General features: G+C 38.5%; 1 protein-coding gene across 1 annotated transcript in view; it reads left to right on the top strand.

Annotated features, from left to right (window-relative positions):
• The window catches only part of LOC111863391, a 130,674-nt gene that overhangs the window by 40,718 nt on the left and 64,494 nt on the right, over positions 1-25,462 (top strand). Inside the window, exon 2 of the mRNA XM_023849664.2 lies at positions 24,012-24,380. Coding sequence (XP_023705432.1) covers positions 24,012-24,380 — 369 coding nt within the window. The remainder of the gene's footprint in view (positions 1-24,011; positions 24,381-25,462) is intronic.

A 25,462-nucleotide genomic window follows, 5' to 3' on the forward strand; every position in this document is an offset into this window, starting at 1 on the left:
GTCCGATTTGGCAAGGTTAAGAGATAACTATGCCGGTCACGGTAGCCGAGCGGTCTAAGGCATGCATTGTCTTCGCTCGCTTGGAAGCCGGGATCTTGGGTTCGAATCCCACTCAGGGCATGGATGTTTGTGTGCGTTTTTCTGTGTTTGTCCACAGGTAGAGGCCTTGCGACGAGCTGATCACTCTCCCAAGGAGTCCTACCGTCTGTGTAAGATCTAGAAAAACCGAAGTGAACGGAGTTCATGGAGGTAGGCCTAGGCCCACTGGGGCTGTAGTGCCAAGGAAAAAAATAAAAAGAGATAACTGTACTTTCCTCAGTGTCGAGACTGGTTCTGAAGTCCACTCAGCTGCTTAAACAGCAGGTACTGTGAGGCAAACTGTAGCTGATCGCTCACTTCCGTGTAGTGTCCAGGTTAAGGAAGCGTGAAACTGTGCCTCCACTCCTCCATATGTCTTCAAGATTTGATGTTTAATTAGACACAGAAGCAAATTTACTTTATACGTGGTACAGTCATTAATTTCGTGGACTGTGGTTTTTAGCGCATCATATTACAAGGTATTCACATGCACTTACACAGATTCACATCGGCCCTCAAAATAGTTGCCGTTGGCGGCTATGCAAGTCTGCCAACGTTGATATAGCTGCCGAAAACATTGCTGAAACTTAGTGGCTGTAAATTCCCGTACAGCGCCTCTTGTGGCAACAACCACCTCCTCAGACGACTGAAATGTACGACCACGTACCTCTGCTTTCAAGCGGTGAAAGACAAAGAAATCGTATGGTGCGAGATCAGGTGAGTACGTATGGTGTGGCAAAACGGTGAGCGGTTGCCTTGCCAGTTCCTCTTGGACCAGAACAGAGCGATGTGCAGGGGCGTTGTCGTGTAGCAACAGGCAATTCTTCCTACGCCAAATGTTTCGCTAGGGGATTTGCCTAGTTTCTGGCAGAACTTGATGTTTGCCACTGGCATTTAACTGCAGTTCACAACAGAGGCCATAGTTCTACTTATACTGTTACACTGCAGCTTGCTGTGACGAGAGATGAACTGACAGGGCATCATATCGTGGCTCAACCTATCCGCCGTAATGCACTGCAACGAGGCTTGGCGGCCAGTCCACGAACTTATTGACTATGGTAGTATAGCGTTTGAACTTCTCACGTCTTTGGGTTGAAGAATTCAATATACCGAGATACAGCGCTGTGTATTCCGTTGAAATTGAACCGACGATTCGGAGGAATATGTCGCTTCCATTTCAGGGTTGAAGAACAACTTCGATTTACTTTCAACGGATTACATGCCATCATATTCCAAAAGACAGAACTTTTCAATTTTGTTTCATGGTGGGTTTCATGTCCTCACGCTGGTAACTGGATTATACAACAAAAACGCTATGGCTTTAGCCAGCAAACGAACTATACCTACCAAGCGATCGCCGTTTGTCGTCGAAGTTAGTGCCAAATTTAGCAACGAATCCCCATGGCCGTTAATTTCGGTTTTATAGACCGGAGCCGCTACTTTTCCAATAAAGTAGCTCATCAATTATCCTCACGGGGCTGAGTGGACCCCGTTCCAGACCCACTGCTTCTCAGAAATCTGATAGTGAATTATAACGGTGCGTAATTCGGAGAGAGCTCACGTTTCGGAGGAACATATAGCTCCCTACATTAGAGTGGATAATTTAGTCAAGTAATAAAAAGGCAGAAGAATTTTAGCTTGTCTCCTGCTTCCGTTTTTTATTGCTTCGCTTACAATTTAACCCTGAAGATGGTGGCGATATGATACTCCGAAACGTAGGGGCTCTGTTAGAAGTACACGGCGCTATAACCCACACAATTGCGTTCAACTTTACTATACTTCGGGGACCATCTCTGACGCCTTAGTGTTACTACTGCCGTTATTCCACAAAAATACCTTCTGTTTACAATTTATTTATTTAATAGGACATACCTGAACGCCAGTAACTGCTATGGCTGTCTTTTGTACATAGTTATATTCCTGAATTTCTTAGTGTTTATTTATATTTGTTACTTTACTCTATTTAACGAAGCAGCAGGATTGTGCAGTCGGTAAAGTGACAGGCTATGGGCTGAATGACGGAGAGTTCGGAGTTCAAGTCCATGAAGGGTCAATAATTTTCTCTTCTCCACGTCGTTCAAACCGGTTCTGGGGCCCACCCGGCCTCCTATCCAATGGTTACCGGGAGTCTTTCTCCGGGTAAAACAGTCGGGGCGCGAAGCTGACCACGAACCTCCAAATAGTGCTGTGGTCAAAAAAACGTGGATCTATACACCCACTCCCCCATACATCTTCTATGTATAGTGTTTAATTAGCTAAGTACTGGGGCAGCTCCTACTTTGTGTATTTAACGACGGCGTCAGTAACTTAATTAAAGGAGTATCTCGGCTTTGTCTGGAGAGACTGAGGAAAGCCACGAAAACAGTCAGAGGAGTCAGTATACCGGCCAAGATTTGAACCGGAAACCGTCGGAATACAAGTTGCATTATCGCTAGGGGTAACTTGTTGGTAATAATTGTTCTTCTTAATGCTTATATACGCTTCGTAATGAACTGATCTGAAAATGGAAGGATATACAGGCCCTGAACACTTCTTTAGACAATCGAAACTTGCCATAACTGAGACACAGAGACAAGCATCAGTGATGTTATGGGACTCGAAAGGATGACCGTGAGGAGAAAAACGCATAATAATATAGAAATTGGTACAAAGATATCGTAAGTGCTCTCTTATATACACTGACTCTGAACATTTTACATTGGAACCGAAATCGACTGCTCCTCACTTGGGCGCTGTTCATTACTGATTACTGAGCAGCAACGAAACCGTCCGACCGGCAAAAGCTGCTTTCGATGAGATCCTCATTTGGCATGTGGGTTATTTTTCTGAAAATATTACATATGCAATGTTATTTAGGCAGATGATTTCCAGAAATTGATAAAATGTAATCAGAATCATAAGAGTAATTTTCGACTGTCCGTCTTCCTTCCAATTCTGTACCTTTTACCACGAAATCTGATATGAATTTTATGCAACTACAGCCCACAGAAATTCCGTACATTTGAACTATCCTACCTGTAGTGACAACAACATAGAGGGCGTACAATGCATGAACTTGCAACACAAGTGGTATTCAATACAGAGTCCTGAAATTGTGTATGATAGCAGATCTTCAAGGATTCGCAACTTGAGTAACAGATAGCGGGCTTGAGAAAATTCACATTTAGGTTTATATTGAGAACGACAACTAATGAAAGGTTACAGACAGGAGTACAAAACTATTATAAAAATGGACTACAATCTAAGCTATAAAGTACGTATTATAAACAAGGCGACGATTCAGAGTTTTGAGGTTATATGTGACGAATATAACTTAGAGAGAATTTATAAATAAGACATTTATATCAGACCTGCTGTCTCAGAAATATAATTGAAAACTGCAGAATCAGAGAAATGAAACAAACGCGTGCAAATAAAGCAAATGTAATCACTTTTAGAGTACCTGTGTCATAAAAGTAGGAATAAGAATAAGAAAAAGAGGAATATAACATTATCAGTTTTAGCAATTTTAACAACAGACTAGTATCAAGGACAATTTCCAAGCTTATACAGTTCTTTTAATCATTACAGGAGCAATTGACATGTAGCCTCTTGAAGATAATTGAGGAGCTGTTTCAAGGAAATAGCGGTTCCGGTCTAGAAAACCGAAATTAACAGCCGTGCGGATTCATTGTGTTGACCACGCGACACCCTCTATCCATTAAAGTTGGCACTAACTTCGCCAACCATCTGCGTTCGGTCGGTCGGTCGGTATAGTTTGCTTGCGGATTCAAGCCACGGAGTTTAGCTGTTTTTAGTTGACATGTAGTGGAAATATGTAAATTATCGAATGACAAATAAGATAATATAAAATTTGATATTAATGAGTGGATATTTGAGGTCAGGATTTTCTGTAAGTGATGGGAATATAATAAGGCCGTTATAAACATTCCTCACACATTTATTTTAATTTTCTCTCGGCACTACAGTCCATGATAAACCTTGGCCTATGTTTTATAGTTTCTTAATCCTAAAGACAGTCGGTAGCACTTCGTGGGCTGGGTATCAGCCCGCCGCAAGGCCAGTACCTACTCAGGATAACATGAATACATATAAAAGCAGACAAATATCCATGCCTCGAGTAGGATTCAAACACACCACCCCAGTGTTTGAGCGGGCAAACACATTTCATGTCTTAGCCCACGTGGCCACTGTGATTGACCATTCGCCAATATCCTTATATCCGGCCGTGGAGGCCTACGGGTTTGTGAGACATCTAGGCTCCCATATTTTCTAGAAAATCGACTCAGAGATGGCGGTGAGGTTGTCAGCCTTACGCGCCGGCCGTCCTTTAACTCACAGGAAGATTCCTGGTATTTATTTCTATTACAGACTGAGTTGACCCCAGGGCCATAGTGAAGCTGTCAGGGTTAGGTAATTTGATAAACACAGTGATCTCATCGGGAATCGAGCCCGCTGCCTTCCGGCTTTTAACATAGTCCCACAACCAACTACTGTACCGCGAATAATAACAATAATTCAATTATTTAATAATGATGATAAAAATAAAGTAATAATTATAATAACTGCAATAATGCTCTGTATGTAACATATTTACGAAGGCAAGAAATGAAAAGTTACTGGCTCCTGTGGCGTTAAGTTGTTTTTTGAACTACTCACGCAAAGCACTGTAACCTACGGATCGTTGTTGGATTATCTATCAATCGCTCTATCTATCTATGGCTCTAGAGCCCTTTGTTGGGGCCTTGGCCGCTTTTTCACTTCCTTCATCTTTTACACAGTCGGGAGGACTCCTTGGACGAGGGATCAGCTCGTCACAAGGCACACAGGACAGCGCAAACCCAGAATAAAAGCACACAGACATCCATGCCTTGAATGGGATTTAAACACACGACCCAAGCGTTCAAGTGTGCGAAGACAGTTCACGCCTTAAACAGTTGTGATCGGTGGTTGGGTCATATATTTTCCAATTTCTAAGCATAATAGCAGAAAACACAAAATGTGCATTGCTGTGAAAATGGGGAAAACATGAACGGTGCCGAAACCACGCGCCGATCTTCATTAAAGTCTCAATAGTATAATTTACAATATTTTCCCTATCACCATACAAAAACCCCACAAAATGCACTGCAAGATACCAGTTCTATGTGTGAAATTCGGCAGTATCCAGACTGTGTAGAACTTGGATTCCAGTTTCAATCGTAGCATTAATATTTAAGGCTCATTACGAAATCAGAGGAGACTTCATCCTCTGCTAAACAAGCAGCTTGGGGCTGGAGTTCCTTGCGGTGTGTAATTTAATTAAACAATATTCTTGTTTTGTGTTCCCGCTGCATAACGTGACGCCGCCTGTGCGTGGGTTGAATCGCGAAGAGGCAGAAGCCTGTGAAACCAGGTCTGTTTATCAAACCAAACAATGTGCCCTAATTTGGAGGACAGTGAAAATCATAACACAAAGGCTACCTACCATCTATATTTCTATCTCCTGCCCAATAATCCACTATAATTTTAGACAGAATTTAACAGACTGATGAAATTCAATGAAACTACAAATACTCCAGAATGACAGCAACAACAACACAATCCATAAAAATAAATATAAAAAGCAATTCCAGGGAAAATGTCCATAAATATTCAGTTCATGTAATTTCAAATTTAAATTGTGGCTAATAGAGCTCGGAATTATTCTGATTTAATTTAAGTAGCGGTATATTCTTAAATACCAAGAATTTCATTTAAAAATATGGTGATTATGAATTATTTTTTTACATATTGTCGCTTCTATTTTGTGGATGCGTGACTATTAACGGGATTTTCGATGAGATGTTTGGATTTATTGACCATTTAAACACGCCTCTCGAAACTTACAATCAACACAGCACTATCGCTGATGCACACACTACATAGTTAACCGTTACACAAACACACACATACACACGCGGATTTTCAGTCTTCACAAGTCGTATCCTGGAAAAGGATTTTAACAAAGTAATTCTACCAGTCTTATTGTAACTGCAGCACACATGAGTTCCTCTTTGCACAGCCTAATTAATTTTTAACATCTCTTCTCAGTTCTCTTCGACTGCGGTATCAAGGGGCTCCCTTAATTATTATTTCGGCGTGTCTGTATTCCTCAATATATAGCCTCAAGACAGACGCAACAGAAGACACAGTTTACATCGTTATATCTCAAAAATACCTCATTGTTGCTTGCTTATTCGTTACCGCGGGAACGTGTCTACCGAATTGTCTCCTAGCAATGAACGTCTACTCTGATTCCGATATTCAGGCTTTCAGGCGTCTTGTGACAATACATTTTCGTAGACAGGGATTCGGTTTGTCCCTCAGAATAACTAGGCACTTTTACCTGAGGCCAATAGTCTATTGCTTATAACGTACAAAATGTTTTTCCTTACCGAAGCTAGTATTTTAATAAATATATCGGTTTACTTCAGAAGCGCAAATCATGTAACATGACCATTATATAGGATGGAATACAATCGTTAAGATAGATTTATCATTTAATTTGTTATTGTTATCTTCAAATAATCAAGTTTAATAGTGCGTATTACATGTATTGGCTTTCCTGGTTCCTTTTTGTTGTTTTTGTTCTTTCATGACTGGAGAATGTTTTATAGTTTACAATGTACTTACTCTTACATTTCGTGTAATATTCATCTGTTAACTAATTAGGTTCACTGCCTTCAAACCCTGGTTTTCACAGCTCAGTCTGTATTCCCTTAATTACCTGTCCAGAGCCACAGTATCCTGGATCTCGCATTGCCTTAACTCACTAAATCATAGATATAGGTGCTACAATGTTCACTTGCCAACTACGAAGGTCGAGGAGCCATGTTGTTTGCTTTGAATCTGCCTGACTGCAATACCAGCATTCCAAATGTATCTCAAAATCGGTTTCCTTCGTTCATTAACACTATTGCCGAACTATCGGCGTTTCGAATGTGATTAACGACTGCTAATAAGGAATTCCCTGAATATTATGGAACTGGAAATTTCAGTGCCGTATTCACAACAGCCCGCAATTATTGGCTGCCACTTGTTAAATCTTGGACATATTGTAACGTGTATAGCTAGGGAACGGTGCGATGAAAACCTTCTGCCTTAAGGTCACGCAACAATAGGAAGAATGTTTATAGCTGTTGCTAGGCAACAATCAGCGCACCAGTGTCCTAGTGAGATAGTTATCACGTGACTTGTTTTCTGTGTGGTGTGCGCTACGCAACAATAGAACTGTGTTTTCTGCGCGAGGTCCGTGACCAGAGGATATGAGAATACGAGATTTGGAATTGACTTCACTTGAACCCTGAAGCTCCAAGGGAACAGCTATGTGGCCAGAAAAAGAATTAGAAGGCTTAGTGTGTGACGTTACATATGGTACAGCTACAGTAATCTTGAGAGTGTAAGCACGGATTGTAGTTACTAGTGAAGACCCAATAAACCGATGTCACTGAAACACGTGACAATATTAATAAACCAACTGAACACGACAGTCGAACAAGTAGCACTCCCGTTTAATATTCTGGATATCTCGTGTTCATTTGCGGACTAGGTGACAAGCTACTTTCATTACTGGGCATTAATGAGGCAACGACCAATCCCTTCAACATTCTTCCGAAATCGATGTTCTCTTATCAGCCCGTCGTTAAACGCCGTGTAAGGCAATAAAATCGACAAAGATTGCGTGTTTTATTACTACTGATACTTCTCATACTTTTCAGTAAGTCGACGACGAAGTAAGCTTCAGCCAAGTGTGGTGAAAAGCGAATGCGAATGCTACTGTTCTGTAACTGGAGGACAACACAATAATAATATGCGATCCGTACAGAGATAAGGGTCATCCTTATTTGGGATATGAAACGTTTCATTGCTTGTACTGAAACATACCATTTTACTTTCCTTATTTATTCGTAAATGTTTTTCCATTTTTCTGTTCTATTTTTTTGTGTCTGTGTTTTTCTTCCTTGCAGGATTTATCTCAATTTACCTTTATCTTTTCCTCTCTGTCTTCCTTTTATCATCTCATTGTTTCCTTGTTTGTCAATTTGTTTGTGCCATTCTTTCTACAACAATTTTTTTCCTTCCTATATTTGTTTCTGTCCCGAAACTAGAGCACTTTCCTTAGAAAGCAGAGCTTTCAACCGATTTTTATGTAGTTTTACCAAGCACTCCCCTTTCCCCAATTCCGCACCACAATGTACATTGTGCAATCTTGGCTCTGTTTCACTGTTGATTCTGAGGGGAATTCCCTCAAGGCTCATTTAGAGTAAAGGTAAACGTACCACACGAGTGAAATGTAATACACGTGATTGGTCTAAAAGAGTATAAATTATTCAGCCATAGCAAACTTTCTGTTTGAATACACCACACTGACGACAATTCGAGAGAACGTGTTAGTGTGACTCACTGGGTATTCAGGAACAAATTTTCATGACCTTTAAATTTCTTTTATTCATCTGACCTGTTGAAAGAAAGACACGTTGTAAAGTTTACCAAATTATTTTAATACTAGCGAGCGTTCTCACATTCTATGATGAACTTGCATCAGCATTCACAAATTGGATACAATATATTAAAACAAATTATTTTCCTCTCTTTTGTGGCCAACATTTACGTAATTTCGGTAACTATACTGGGAATGAGCAATAGCACCTGTACAATTTCAGACCCCCACAACGATAGAAGGTAACATGTAACACGTCGTGAAGGCTCACAGTGTTGTGAGAGGTCGAGGTTTCCACATTTTCTAGACAGTCGGCTCATAGATGACGGAAAGATTGTCAGTCCTGCTCACCGGCCGTCCTTTACCCCCCAGGAAAATTTCTGATACTCATTTCTCTTAGAGACTGAGTCGACCCCAGGACCATAGTGCAGCTTGAAGGATTAGGTAAATTGAAAAAAAAAGTCCACCTCATCAGAACTCGAACCCGCCACTTTGAAGCATAGTGCTTCAACCAACTACGCTATCTCGTGACCCTCCCACAACGGTATTTACGTAAAATTCTTTCTTCCGTAATATAATGTCATGCAGTCCGTTGAAAGTCAATCGACATATCAGAGAGAAATGTTGCCACCATCCTCATGGATGAAGAAAATGTTGAGCAAGAAACCAGCACGAAGCCCAAGATACCTACAGATTTTACCATTTGAAGAGCTCCTTACCGAACGGGCTGGTGCAGAGGTAAGGCCCATGACTGCCTGCTTCTTGTTACTTTTTGCTTGACTTACAATTCAACCCTGAAGATGGAGGCGGAATATTCCTCTGAATGGTCGATTGACTTCCAACGGACAACATGATGTTTTATCGTGGGAGATATAACTGTACAGCAGTAGCGTAACGTTTAGCTTTCATAAATCTGAACGCGAAACATTGATTTTCCCTACGTCAAGTCTACTTCAGTTGCCGAAATGGCGGCCGTAACAATATACGCGCTTCCGTTCACTCAGGGTTGGAACCGATATTCTCTATATATTGGTATACTTTTTCGTAATGCATGAAATCTTTATAGTTTACATCATGCTACCAAAATTTCCATTTCTTTGTATCGCATAATGAATCCCAACGTGTAACTCAGAGCTCACATATCCATCTGATGATTTGAAGGTCTTCTTACGTAACAAACAGGTTGGTGCGGCGGTAACGCTGATTCATATTCAGGAGATATTCGTTGCGAAAACCTGCCGGGAGACAGGTTCCCCCTATTGCGGATTTTCGTAATTTTTCTCAGTCCTTCCAGGAAAATACCCGGAATAGTATTTCGATTAGGCTACCACCGTTTCTTTCCAAATCCTTCCAAATCATCTGTGATCTTACCATTTTGTGCTGTAGTGTCCAGCTACTGACATCGTCGTAGAATAAGTCGCAAAGAAAAGATCTCTTCAACTTGAAATCGTTTCAGCCTTCACAGCGTTACGGGGAATGGATGAGTTCAGGACGCTGTTGTTATATGGTCAGGGTGCAGATGAAACAACGGTAACGGCATTAAGGAGGACTTCAAACTCCGTAAGGAAAAGTGAAGTAAAGCACAGTAAAGCAAAGCAAAACAAAGTAAAATAAAGTAAAATATAGCAAGGAAAAGTAAATAAAGTAAATTAAAGTAAAAGTAAAATAGAGTAAAATAAAGTATAGTAAAAGGAAAGGAAAGCAAAGCAAAACAAATTAAAGTAGAGTAAAGTAAAGAAAAGTAAAACAAAGTAAAGTAAGATAAAGGTAAACTTGTCCCTGTGCTTAACTAATTATGCATTACGCCATGAAAGCGTATGGGGAGTATATGAATAGATTTATATTTTCATGACCTCGGTACTAGTTAGAGGTGAGTTGTCAGCTTCACGCCTCGGTTGATTTACCCCCGACGAAGGAGCCACCCGAACTCATTGTATAGGAGGTTGGATGGACCCCAGAGCCGGAAGAAGTGAAAATTCTTGTCCTACCAAGACTCGAAATCAGACTTCTCCGTCCTCCAGCCCTTAGCTAGTCGCTATACCGACTGAGCTACACTACAGTACCTGTGTACCTGATAAAGCTTAGTTGAACTATGAAATGAGCAATAAAACGTAAAATAGATAAATCCCCTGTAGCATTCGTAATGAGATTTATATTGTATTCAGAATATGGCGATATTGCTTAGCATTCATTTGTTTTAAGAACGTAACTTGCTGTGTACGCTACACAGTGAAACACAACCCGGCATTGCAGCCCCTTGACACCAGTAATGTAGCAATGAATTATAATGTGATTTATACTCACTGCAATCTAGTCCGACTGCGTAATAACAATTAATATTATATAAACAATAATTACAAAAAATCTCGTTAACCCATTTCAACCGCATGACTGTGGGGCGTTGTACTGCCATAGACACGGCTATCCATCGCTTCTGCGCAGTTTACTCCAGCACCCTGGCGAGTCTGTCAGTGGCCAACTCTCCGTGCTGGTAATGGAACGCGTGTGCCAAAGGTCGATTCATTTTTTTTCTCTCCTCTTGGTCCCGCTTTGCAGCATAGATCTCAGTTTCATGATCATTTTATAGTCGGTAGGACTCCTTGGATGGGTGATCAGCTGGTCGCAAAGCCTCTACCTAAACACAGAACAACACAAACACAGAATAAAGGCATACACACACCAAACATATATGCCTTGTGTGGGATTCGATCCAACGATCCCGATTTCCGAGCGAATGAAGACAGTAGATGCTTTAGCCGACTCGGCTACCGTGACCGGCAGTTGATTCGTTAGGATACTAATATTTTGGAAGTTTTCCACTGTCCAATGCCGCTAGTTAATTAGTATTCAAAGATAATTGTATACAAGATTAAAGCAACTCGTGGATGTACTGAAATAAATATCAAATTATTTCTGACACAAAGAAAAATGTCCAGCGTTTTTAAGAAACTTCGAGACCATTCATGAACAGTGTTTACAGATTGAAGGATATGCCATTATGGCTGGAATCAGGGCTCTTAAAATGACATCCAAGCAACCCGCAATACCTCATCGTTTGATTGTTACCTCACTCTTCCAAGCTGTATCAGTTACACAGCTGAACGAAACAGAAAAATGATTATAAATATTAGGAAATGGCGGAGTTTATGAAGAAGGTGACCGTGGCGTATTTAAAAAAATCTATGCATGGGAGTTACAGAATATCGATCTACACAACTGCAATACATAATGATAATTATTCTTGCTACATGTTTCGGCCATAGAGGCCATCATCAGGTAATTAGTATCCGCATTAATGCTTGCTACTGTAGTTGTGTGGGCCGGTAACAGTAGCCACACTGTCTATGGCATGGACACTCTTCGCTCGCTTGGCCGCTGTGAATCCACGCAACGCATGGATGTCTGGTGTGTGTCCTAATTTATTCTGTGTCTGTGTTGTCCTGTGTTTAGGTAGAGGCCTTGCGACGGACTGATCACCTGTCCGAGGAGTCCTACAGTCTGTGAAAAATGATTACGCAACAGAATAGGCCTAGGCCTGAATGAGGTGGAAGAACCCTTGTAAAAGACTGTAGTTGTGTGGACGAAACCTCCATAACTTCTATGTATCTAACACAACATGACACTCCAATACGATATTAAGCTTATTCTTACATTTGTATGGAAGTACTGCGGCATGAGAAGTTCTTCTGGACCGCTGGATTGTCAGTCGCTGGTTGAACCAGGCGGCGTCTAGCGAACACATAGAAGACACGGCTTGCTACCACGTCATTACTAGATTATCGTGCGCACTACTGTACAGAATGAGTAAGAAGTCTTACCACCTTACCTTTACTTTAAGTGTTAAGTTACATTTATTATTTATTTTATGTTCTTGCGTGTCTTACAATATGTAAGGTAAAGATATCCCTGTAAGAGACGTGAGGCACATAGTGTTGTGAGACGTCGAGGCTCCCACATTTTCTAGACAATCGGCTCACAGATGGCGGTGAGTTTGTTAGACCTACACGCCGGCAGGCCGCCCTTTACTCACTAGGAAGATTCCTGGTACTCATTTCTCTTAGTGGCTGAGTCGATCCCAGGGTCATGGTGCGACTGGAAGGCTTAGGTCAATTGAAAATATCCAATGACATCGCGAATCGAGCCCTAGACCTTCCGGCTTGTAGTGCCTCAATCAACTATCCTACCGCATGCCTCCCTGCAATTTGAGGTTCTAAAAATAATAAAATATCAGACTTAGTTGCTACTTTAAATATTTACAATATATTTAATGACGTGTGCAGAGACATTATGCTGTTTTATCGATTAATAGAATAATTAATGAACAGAGAACTTAAGAGGATTGGAAAGCAAGCGTTTGTTGCCTAACTTGAATATTTTGCTTTACGGGACTAAGGCGAATAAAGACTCGAAAGGAGAGCCTATTGAATAAAAACTACAAACATTACCACTTATAACTTATTCGGCACATACCAGAGTGAATATTAGATCACTGAACAGACGGACTCCTGAAACCCCGTGTACTCGTACGGGATCGCCTATTCTTCAAATTTCTGAGGAATTTCAAGCAAAATGACCTAAGAATGCTCCATTCAAAGAAATTTTACTGAGGTGGGAACTTAAGTCGTCCGAGACGAGGAATACTGCATAAGGGGTACGGAGCTTTGTAAGCACCCTGCACATCCCGTTGGGTTTGTTCGCTCTCCTGCCAACTCCTCAAATTGCTGGTGCAAGTTCCCCAGACGGTGAGGGCGAGGTACGGATTGTGCCCAGTGTATGAATCATTTGAATTTCCAACTAGACAAGACGACCGGAAGCAAATCTTTAGGATGTGTGTGAGCCCCATGTAAATACAAACTTGCGCTGCTGGGGATGCAGCATGCAATTTACATGATAGACTCCAGCGAGCTCGCTGTATTATTAACCGTAAGGTAACGTCGCACAACCTATGAGGCCGAGGATCATGCGGATATATAGAACAGGCAGGCGGGGAGAAACACGAGCAGGTAAACAGACAATTACATTAGGAGGAAGCTCAGCAAACACAAATACAGCGAGTTTTCTAGACAGCGCAGGAATGCAGATATCTATACCTGAGGTCTATGGCTAGATCCCATATTAACGGTAAAAACATATAACACATCTTAGATTACACTGGAGACTCAGATATTGGAGGAGAGATCTTAGTTGAATTCGACTTAGATGCCATATTGAAGTGGTCAGTGTCAGGGGTTAACGATCACAGTAACAAATTCCATACAGAAAGAGAGTTTTATGATCAACTTAATAAACATTAACAGCTACTGAAGAAAGGCTTTATGCCGTGCTGACAGGAGTCATTTAAACGTGTAAACACTAGCTACGTCCGAAATTAAACAAGTTAGATATTAGTTATTCATTCGAGTAATTTATTCATGGTTTTGTATGAAGCAATGTAACGTTTGCATACATCCAACAAGAACGGAATATTTTCCATGCTATCGCACGGTTCAGGTTATGTTGTAAATTTTTTATTTTGTGAAATTAGGAGAAATTTGATGAATGATGTTTAAGTGGCAGATAAAATTATAAGACACTTCAATCATTATAACTGACAGCTATCAGCCCAACATAGCATACATAAAAAATGAGTGGGTAAAAATTTTGCAGCCTTCAAATTCAGTGTATTCATTTTCCATTCTCTCACTTAAAAACATTTCTAAACATCATGCCTAGAATGTTCATTGCTCGCAGATGAATTAATATCATTATATCCAACCATAAATATAGATACGCAAATGTATTTCAATTAATTAAGTAACTACAAGGTGTTCAAACAAAATCAATACTAATTAATATAATTGCCCTATTGCTCTACTATTTTAATACCAATTAAATTACAATTATTAATTCAAATATCGGAAAAATACAGTTTTTTCCATGCAGCAAGAAATATCTGCTTGGACAAAGTAAGATTAAACGTAAAGTTTACTGAAGTGGCATCACAGTGAAACCATTCACAAGATAGGGTTATAGTCAAATCCAACAGATTTCGCTACCACAATTTTTCGACGTTTCTGCAAATACAATGATCGTTAGCAAGAGCTGGAGCTGAAGCGCCATTACGTTGTGAAAACATAAACTGCACGATGCAACCAGGGGAGCAAATAGAAGAGGGCTGGGAATTCATATAAAATCCATTGGCAACTTCATCTGCTTCGGTTTGGTGAGAACTGCGCACTTGAAAACGCGCAGGACTGTCATTGTCTTTATTAAATTTAGATACATATTATATTTTCATAACTCTTTTCGGTGGGCGCTATCGTCTACTGTCATAATTTTCGGGTTTTGTGGCTGATTTAATTAATTTACCGTAATGAAAGAATTTGCTGTAAACAGCTTCAGAGATCTTTATATTATAAATGTTATAGCAATAATTTTTTCTTATACTGCAGTATTTCTATATGCAATGCACCAACCTTGCATAGAGTCAATGTCAGACTGAAGTAGACAGCAGTCCTGAGGAGATTAACGGCTCGGAAAATTCTGATATCGTCAGCAAATGTAGACACTTAGAGTGGGCAACTGTGTAGCATATTTCATTAATAAACACATTGAAGAGAAGGGGTCCCAAGACAGATCCCTGAGGAACACCGGAGAGAACTTCAAAATGTGAGGAAACAACATCAGAAACACGGACCTGAGATTTTTGGTTGGATAGGTAACTGCTAAACCAGCTTACATATCCACCAGAAAGCCCATAGTGCTAAGCTTATGAAGAAGAAATTGTGAGAGGAGATCGAATGCATTGCTCAGATGAAAATAAATGGCATCAGCTTGTCTCCGAGAGCCGACTATAGGGGAAATATTATTAACCCAAGTTACCATATTGGTACTTGTGGACTTAGTTTTTGAAAAGCCGTGCTGATAAGGGCTAATTTTAGAAATTAGATAACATGGGAGGGGGTCATGAATAATAAATTCAAATACATGTATTTTAGAAAAATTGCTCTGTAGGGATATAGGCCTATAATCGCTAAAAGAGGTGCTTTTGCCTTTTTTGAGAACAGGAACAATTGCTGCTTGCTTACATAGGGAAGGTAAGTAATGCGGAGATAAGCTTAGATTAAAGATGTGTTTCAGAATAGGTACAAATACATCAGTACAACCCTTAATAATGAATCCAGGGATACCGTCGACTCCAACAGACTTAGATGGTCTCAGGTTCTTAATGGCTTTGATAACATCAGAATCGGAAACAGACGCTAAAGGTAAGAATTCGGAAGATGACAATAGGTTGGGGAAGACAATAGGGCCAGGATTGTGGTATACTGATTGAAAATGCTTTGAAAATTCATCAGAAATAATAATAATAATAATAATAATAATAATAATAATAATTTGTAAACGAAACCGCTTTCCCAATCATCGAAGAGATTCACACTAAAATAGCAAGTATGCAAAACTTGATTAAATACAAATAAAGAACACAAACTCCGTGGCTTAGTCCGCAAGGGAACCATACAGACAGAGCGACCGCCGCTTGTCGGCGAAGTTAGTGTCAACTTTAGAAGGTAGAAGCAGTTGCGTGGTGAGGACAACTAATCCCCAAGGCCAATAATTTCGGGTTTCTAGACCGGAGCCGCTATTTCATTGAAAGAGCTCCTCAATTATCCTCGCGAGGTTGAATAGACCCCATTCCAGACCCATTACTTCTCAGAAAATCTGGAATCGCTAGAAATCGAACCATGGGCCTCTAGATCTGTAGCCAGGAACTCTGATCACTAGATCACAGAGGAGATTCTTGTTTAAATAACCGAAAAGAAAATAATTCAGTTTAAGCTCTCTTATTTATGTGCCGAATCAACATCTGCAAGACCGGTTACAGAAACAGAAACAGAAAGCTATTAATTATATTACGGACAAAGATAAACCTAAAGACAAGAGACACAAGAGCAGTTTATCTTACAGCACAGTAGAAAAAGTATTATCTCTACCTTACACATGAAAAAGAAGAATAAGGAAAATAAGAATAAGGAGAAAAACAATGCCAATACACAGTTAGGTAGTTATGAAACCGACAAATATGACAACAGTAAGACTCATCATGGTACCACTGTCAAATGCTCCGTGAGTTCCAAGGGATAACAAGCATTGGAGCCCAAGAACAGAATTTTCATTACTCAGGAAATACGAACTGTTATAATCACTATGCCACATTCAAATGTAATTGCATCTTGCAATGAAACTTTTGTCATTGAACGAGTTTCTATTGCGCACAGACTTATACATGAAAGAAAATAAACGTATGAGTGGAAATCGTTTGAAACATAAAATTTACTTGAGCCCTGAGCGAAACGAGCGAGATGGCTACTGCTTGTTGGTGTGCTTATAACGGCGGTAGTGTAAACGACCTGAAATTTGTAACTGGGCTAGGTGTGATTTTCAGCAGCTCTGCCTTATCTTGTTTTACTAACATCATTTCCCGAATGAGACTTGGGTTATCGTGGAGATAGCGTTTTATAACACCTCCCGAGATTCTGTTTCCCTTGGGACTTCCCCGTTCAAACCGCAGACTCCATAACTTCAGAAACAGTCGCTGTCAAGGTATGGAACTTCAATCCTATCTCCACTCGCATCAACCCTCTTCGGTTCAAATATAATTCTAATCGTGTCATTTTCAGACTCTTGTTTTAATGTTGTTCTACATAGGATATTTATATTTACGTACGAATTCTGACAAAATTATGTTTCAGTCTTTAAGTCTGAAGGAGTCAGGTGCCTTGTATCTCACAACAGGCACCACACTTTCAGTTTATCTATCAAGCAGATTATCCTGAAAAAGAGAAACATGCGATCTTCGTTCATTGTAGGGTCAGTGTTTGCACTGGCTTCAGTTTCTCTATAATTCTCATCCAGTATATTAAAATATGGAGATATTTGAAGATATGGAGATATTTTGGTTAAATAATTCATTGTTGGCTAAAAGTTATCATTATTGTATTACGCCTTCATGGCGTAGTGCTTAATTAGTTAAGCACAGGGACAACTTTACCTTACTTTTACCTTAGTAGTAGGCGTGAAAATTTTTAAGATTTGTCATGCGAGTTGGCAAATTAATACGCTATCTGGCAACTCTGCAAACACATCTGTTTTTATTATTATTATTATTATTTATTATCATTTGTTTTTTTTATTTCCTATATTATTTTGTTTTTCAAAGTACTTGCCAGTAATTTGTCTTTGACTTCTAATGTGTTTGTCTATAATGTAATTACTTGTATCTACACTGTGCTCTGTCTGTAATTGGCCTTGTGGCTGTTGACTCGGCACATAAATAATAAAGAATTGAATTGAATTATTATTAGAACTATTTTAATTTATATTATTATTGTTATAGGCCACTCGTTGCTGGCAAGCACTTAAATAAAGTATTATTATTATTATTGTGTTCATTGAAAGGCAGTTTTCTTGCGAATGGTGAGTAATATTTAGGTTCAATAAAAGCAGAAAATTATTTTTATCCACCAAGTAAATTTCAAACACTTATTACAGATTATACATAATATTTTGTGTTAAATCCCTCCATAAAAAGCTATCACTTGCAAATTTTGACATTTCTGCTGTTTCTTTTAGAAGGGAAGTAAATTAGGGAAATTGCTAGGATATATATTTTTAAGGCCGTTAAGAACTTTATCACTTAATGAATAATAAATTAATATATTATTGTCTATTCTTTCTCTTCCTCTTTCTAGTTCGACATCTTCTTTTCTTCATATTACTTTTAGTTTATCGTGTCTCCTCTTTTAAATATTTCAAACATTGTCCTTTCTCTTTCCTCATCCCTCCTTTCTCCTTCCATATCTCTTAATTTTCGTGCTCCATGTTCTTACTATTCTTATATGCTTTGTTCTCATCTTCTCCATTACTCATCCATCGATCTTTCCCGCCTTATTTTCCTCTTCTTACTTCTACAAACCCGATTTTCCTACCACTACTATTTTTCCTTCTTCTCCACTCTGTTCTTTCCATGTCCCTTCATCTTATTCTTCAAAATGCTTGGACCTTCTGTCGTCTACTTTCTCAGTGACATTACCTCCACAGCTGTGCTCTCACAGTCTGAAAGGGTTAAAACCAAAAGCTAAAAGCATTAAGAACACATGGTGTCAGGTATTACGCGACGTTGCCACATCATCAGAAAAACCAAGGCAAAGATTAAAGTTGAAAACATCTGTAGGAACAAGGACCTCAAGGCGAAAGTGTAACATACGCGGATTGCGTAAGAGCAAGAAAGAACAGCAATTAATGAAGCAATTTGAGTCTTAGAAATTACTTTGAATCTGGAAAGACCTGGATTATGCCTTAGGCACGTATCGTAAATTAACAACAAATTTCGTCTAACATGTATGTCTCATAAATACTTTTGCTGTATAATATTTTATGACGAAAGTAACCTTTGATTCCAAAATGTAACCACGAAGTCAAATTGTAAAATTAATAAATAATAAAGTCATATTATTTTTAACAGTGCAATGTAGCTCAGTCTCTGAATAACAGGTCTGACAAAAGAGTTATCTAGCCAAAACTTCTCCCCTTTCCAAACGTCACTTTAACTTTAACTTTAACTTTAATTAAGTTCCATAGATCCACAGTACATGTAAGATATAGAACATGTCGATACAATAATTAAACTATGTAGAATAATACAATCGTGAAAAATGTTGGATCCAGTGGTTGGTTCCAGTCATACATCATTTTAACAATATAATCATCAAACAGGAAGTAGTCGATTGTCCAAATTTTAAAACTAAATGATATAATCTTCTATTAAGTGTAATACAGTCTTTGATTATAAAATACAAATACATATTACATGTTACATATACATATTAATACATATTGTGTTCAATGAATAAAAGAAAATTTTATGAATTCATCTATTGAAATTTCAAATCGTCTTCTGCTTAAAATACTCCTCCAATGTGTAAAATGAATAAAAATGCAGATAGCTTTTCAATTTTAATTTAAATTGTTTTATATCCTGGAACAGCTCTTTTAGTTCAGCAGGTAAGTTGTTGAAAATCTTTATCCCTACATAATGGATTCCTTTTTGGAAGATTGTCAAATGGGTCAAGGGGTAGTGCAAATCAGACTTAGTCCTAGTATTTATTTTATGTATTTCGGTGTTCACTTCAAAATGTTGTCTGTTCTCAACTACAAATAGTGCTACTAGATATATATATTGTGATTTCATTGGTAAAATTTTAAGTTCTTTAAAATATTTCCTACATGATTCTTTATTTTTTATACCCATAATATTTCTAATAGCCTTCTTTTGCATCCTAAAAATTATTTTGCTATGGCTAGTATTTCCCCAGAATATTAGTCCATAGGTCATAATCGAGTGGAAATACGAGTAGTATACCATCTTCAATGATTTCTGGGACAGGAAGGGTTTAAGTATTCTAATAGTATAACAAGCTGAGCTCAGTTTAGGTATGACTGTATCTATATGAGTTTTCCAAGAGAAGCTATTATCGAGTGTTAACCCAAGAAATTTCGTATTAAAGACATTAGCTATTTTTTTGTTCTCATGGATTATATCTATTTGAAGTAAGGAGTTAATCTTTGTTACAAATTGCATAAATTGTGTCTTCTCAGCATTTAATGATAACATATTAACAGTAAACCATTTATTTATGTCCTGAAAAACTTTATTAATAGTATTACCAAATGTTGTTGGATTAAGACTTTTAACAATTATGCTAGTATCATCTGCGAATAAGACAGCCTCAGCGTTACTTTTTATTGATTTTGGGAGATCGTTAATATAGAATAAAAAAAGCAACGGTCCTAGTATCGATCCCTGGGGAACTCCATGCTTTATAATTCCCCAATTAGAAGAGGACACATGTTGGTTATTTTCTAAAATGACTTTCTGATACCTACCTTCTAGGTAGGATTTAATTAATTTAAGTGCTATTCCTCTTATTCCATAGTACTCTAGTTTAGTTAGTAGAATGTTGTGATTAATACAATCAAATGCTTTACGTAAATCGCAAAATATACCTCCAACCATCATTTTATTATTCAGTGCCTTTAGTATTAGATCGTTCAATCTATAAGATGCTTTTACTGTTGATGCTCCTAATCTGAATCCAAACTGTTCCTTTGTTAATATATTATTAGCTTCAATGTGTTGCATGAGTCTATTGTAAATGATTTTTTCAAATACTTTGGAAAATGAGGTCAGTAATGAAATTGGCCTATAATTAATCATATTTGTACTGTCTCCTTTCTTGAATATTGGTTTCACCATAGAATATTTTAAACGACTAGGAAAGATTCCTGATCTTATTGATTTATTACAGATATAATTTAGTGGAGCACTAATATAGGGAGCACTAATTTTTAAAATCCTTGTGGAAACCTCATCATATCCATACGAGTTTTTTGTTTTCAGAGATTTAATGATTTTTTCAATTTCTCTAGTGGAAGTATATTTGAGTTTTATATTTGGGAAAGAATTTGGAAATGATTTTGTCATATAGCATTTTATATCTTCCTCATTATTAGAGCATTTTTTGTTATTACTTCTAATATCTTGGATAATTTCTTCAGCTACAGACAGAAAATATTTGTTAAACGATTCAGAAGAATTTTTGTTTTCATTTGTTTTAACTCTTTTTATTCTATTTGTTTCAGTTCTTATAATATTCCAGGTTGTTTTTATCTTATTGTCAGAATTTAGGACCTGATTATTATACATTGATCTTTTGGCTTCTACTATTACCTTTGATAATATTTTACTGTATTCCTTATAATATTCTTTTATTTTTGTATCTTTACTATCTCTACTGAGTAAATAGAGATGCCTTTTATGATTACAGGAAATCCTTATGCCAGGTGTTATCCAATTGTTTGTATTAGTTCTCTTCATTACTTTTTTTGTAGGAAAGCTTGTATAAAATATTCTTAGATAGTTGTTCAAAAATGTATTAAATAACGATTCAACATCCATATTGCTGTTACTACCGAAGATACTGTCCCAGGATTCACAGCATAGTCTATTTTTAAAATCTTCTATAGAGTATTTATGAATGTTTCTAATAGTATAGCTAAGGTTATTCACAAGATGTTGATTAATATCTTTTATTGTTATCACTTGGGCATCATGGTCAGATAACCCATTATATAGAGGACCAACATTATAGTTTGTGATTTTAGTAGTATCTAAAAATATATTATCTATTGTCGTACTAGATTGGTTTTGTGTTCTAGTGGGAAACTGTACTAGTGGTGACAAATTATAGGACTGGAGCATGGCATCAAGCTGCCTTTTTTTCTTACTATTTGCTAGGTAATCTATATTTATGTCTCCACATATAATAACTTTCATTTCTATTTTATATAATGAATTTGCATTTGTGCCACTGATCCTGTCTCGTAATCAAGAGATGTACACGAGGGCTTTCCTCTGGATAAAAGCTGTCCAAGGGGAAACGTTCGCTGTTAACAGGAGCCAGGTCTAGGGGCTGACCACTCATCCTTAATACAAGGTATAACCGAAGATTAAACTGCAGACGTATGCCCCGGTATCTACTACTGACCTACAAGAATCGCAGCTGAATGCAAGTACTTGACGTTTAGGCTTATTGGCAGTACTTATGGCACTGAAGTAGGTCTTTACGAGTAGCATGGCATATCTGTGTGGTCCACACACACACACACACACGTTGGCTATCTTTCTCTATCTGAGGCAACGCGGTTCTAACTGCTTTCACTGTTTGAGCGGCACAACTCACTCACTCGAGGATCCTTCGACTATTTCAGTAAACAAAACCCCGAAGTGTATAGCACCCCTGATATTCTGTGAGCCTAGGAGAGTTCATATGTTCATTCGACTATTTTAGTAAATATCACCCAAAAGTGTGTAGTACCCCTGATATTCTGTGAGCCAAGGATAGTTTATATATTTGTTCTGCTATTTTAATAAACAAAACTCCGAAGTGTATAACACCCCTGATATTCTGTGAGCTGAGTATACTTCAGGATGTGATCCTAGAAACTGCGTCACCTTTAAAAAAACTTTCTTCTTCTCTCGCCCTCCTCCTGTGTCCCAGCCTCCCGAACATGTGAGATCTCCTACAGCTGCAGAACTCTGTAACTCAATATACTCAGATATTAACAAATATTTACGATTAATAGCGTAAGATTTCGTGTTTGTGGCACAGCATGTACGGCCAAATGCTCGCGTCTCATTCTCGAGGCCCGGTTAATATAAAAAGAAAACAGGTGATGTTCGTGAAAGACGACATGAAACAGGTTTCCCACAAAGCCTCTTCCGTTTTCCTTGTTAATTATTATATAACCATTGCTTCATAGTCCTCTATCACCGCCTCATGATGTGTACGATAGCTCTGAGAAGGCAGTACATTGTCATATCCCAGATCATTAATTTCGGGTCCACATCTCTGACCCGACACTTGGTTGGTTACAGAATAAGAAAGTATGTAACTGATACAAGCTACCTGCATAAGTGTTATCCAATAGAATTATACTTTTCCGGCTACAGATGGCATACAATGTTAAACACATTAATTAAACTAACTCCGTAGAACCGAGTCCTCCTTGAGCAGCTGCCAGTCTCTCAACTGCTCAAGAATTTTCCAACATTTTATTGAATCCCGAATATTTATTACCGTGCTCGCAATAGCCCACCACTGGACTACGTCCCGAGATATATGAATGTAGTTCATACCACCCAATTCTGTTTCTCAAAGATACATCTTAATATCATCCTTTCATTTACGTCAAGATCTTCCAAGTTGTCTCTTTCGTTCAGCATTTCAAGCAAATTCCTATGTACCGTCGTCACATGAACAAATTTTGCATGCACATTGTATCTAGTAGGCGATACTGCCTTGTTTTTTCTCTTTACTTATCTAAAAATTAAGGTTCAGTTTCTAAGAAACTTCATGTTCACTGCTTTTCCTCATTTCCTGTAATTTACCACTTAATTATTGCCCATTTGATCTTTGTTTATTTGGAGACGAAACAAACCTCAACACCCCATACGCCTTCATGGCGTAGTGCTTAATTAGTTAAACACAGGAACAGCTGTACTTCTATTATTATTCATGTAAAGTCAGTATAAACTGCGAGGTTCAGGCCTTCTGGTCTATTCCGATCTTCGGACTGGGCGAACTGATCCTACCAGCTCTAAAATGGCTGACTTTCCTCGCTTCTTCCTTTAAGATGAGAGTCATGTAGTAGTATTCATACAAATGTGAAAGAAAAGTGACGTAGCTAAGTTTCCCATACCTGTTGTTATGAAAAATCCTGTATTATGGGATAAAGCGCCGTGTAGTCTGCTAAAGTGAATCTAATACACGGTGCTATATCCAGACAAGAGAACTCTTAATACTAATGAATTTCGAAATTCGTGCTTGTTACTGGAGCGGAGGAGCATGTAGCATCAAATGTCGTGTTGCAGGCGTGCAAATAAAGGATCTGCGGGTGCCACCTTCCGTGCGAAACGGCAGCCGGCCAGCGCTTCTGGACTGCGAGTACACGCTGAAGCCGGAGGAACTGGCCGCAGACAAGTACTCGGGCCTTGTGGTGAAGTGGTACTTCAAAAACAGTCCGAGTCCGGTGTACCAGTGGATCCCGGGACAGAAGCCGCAGGACCTGGGCATTCTCAAGGGCAAGCTGGACCTGAGTCACCGTGCCTCAGACCACGGAGCCACAATGCACCGCGCTCTCTACATCACAAACCCCACGACCGAACTTTCGGGAGAATACAAGTGCTTCGTGTCCACCTTCGACGACGAGGATTTCATGACCAAGAAGATGGTCGTCTTCGGTAAGGAATTTCGGATGAATTACAGTTTATAATATCATTCTGAGCTTCTATTTTTAAGATAATATGGAATGAAAATAGACGAAATTGACGAGAAATTCAGAATGGGCAGTAATCCGCGAGAGAAACTCACAGGTACTTCCAGGTTATGTTACCGATACAAGGTCTAATCGATAATATAGATTTTCCGCTTCTTTTCTGATGTAAGGCTTGCAACATATGCTTACAAATCATCTCTAATGTATATTGCTTTGGGGGCATACAGGCATTAAAGCAATTCCCCGTCAGTCATGGAGATTACATTCCTGAAATACCAGTGTCCTAAAGGAAACGTGATCGGTCTTCGCTTTCACCAAAACTCAACTTCCTTCACATAACATTAATAACGTTAATATCGTGACAACATTAATATTAATAAGGGAGCTAGACTTCTGTTTTGGACGCCATTGAAGCAATACATTAAGCAAAAGCGGATCTCTTATTCCGTAAGGCATCGAGTGTTCGTGTGAATACAAATATTAACTATTCTGGAAATGTACAGAACATTTCTATGTCGTCTTTTACAGGCTATATGAGAAGTTTCACCATCTTTATATACCACAGAAGTTCACATAATATTTGTAAAATATGAAAATGATTTCTGGTGGTTTATGATTTATAAAGCACAGGAAAATTATATTTATTTTCCTATATAAAGTAATTTTTTTAATTGGTGAATATGACAGATAAAATATAGCCAACTAACGTCAGGAAAATATCTCTCATAACGAATTTCACTACAATTACATTAACAGGTTAACACAAAAGTACGATATAAGTCTCTACATGGCCTTAAGTAAAGCGAGATTTTTCACGGGTGTGTATTACTGAAAATCGGAATTACATTCACGCTGCTTGTGAATGTATCAGCACCAAGAATAAATGTTTATGAATTTACACAGCCCCATACTAAATTCTTAGTAGGCGTATTCATAAGCACAGAACTGTACGTTTTGTTTATGCAGCTAATCTGACCTACAGGAACAGAATGTTGAAGTGTTGAAGTACGTTGAAGTAAAACATATAATAAATTTTTCTAACTTTTG

This window comes from Cryptotermes secundus, unplaced genomic scaffold (assembly GCF_002891405.2).
Source record: "Cryptotermes secundus unplaced genomic scaffold, Csec_1.0 scaffold568, whole genome shotgun sequence".
NCBI classification, from domain to species: domain Eukaryota; kingdom Metazoa; phylum Arthropoda; class Insecta; order Blattodea; family Kalotermitidae; genus Cryptotermes; species Cryptotermes secundus.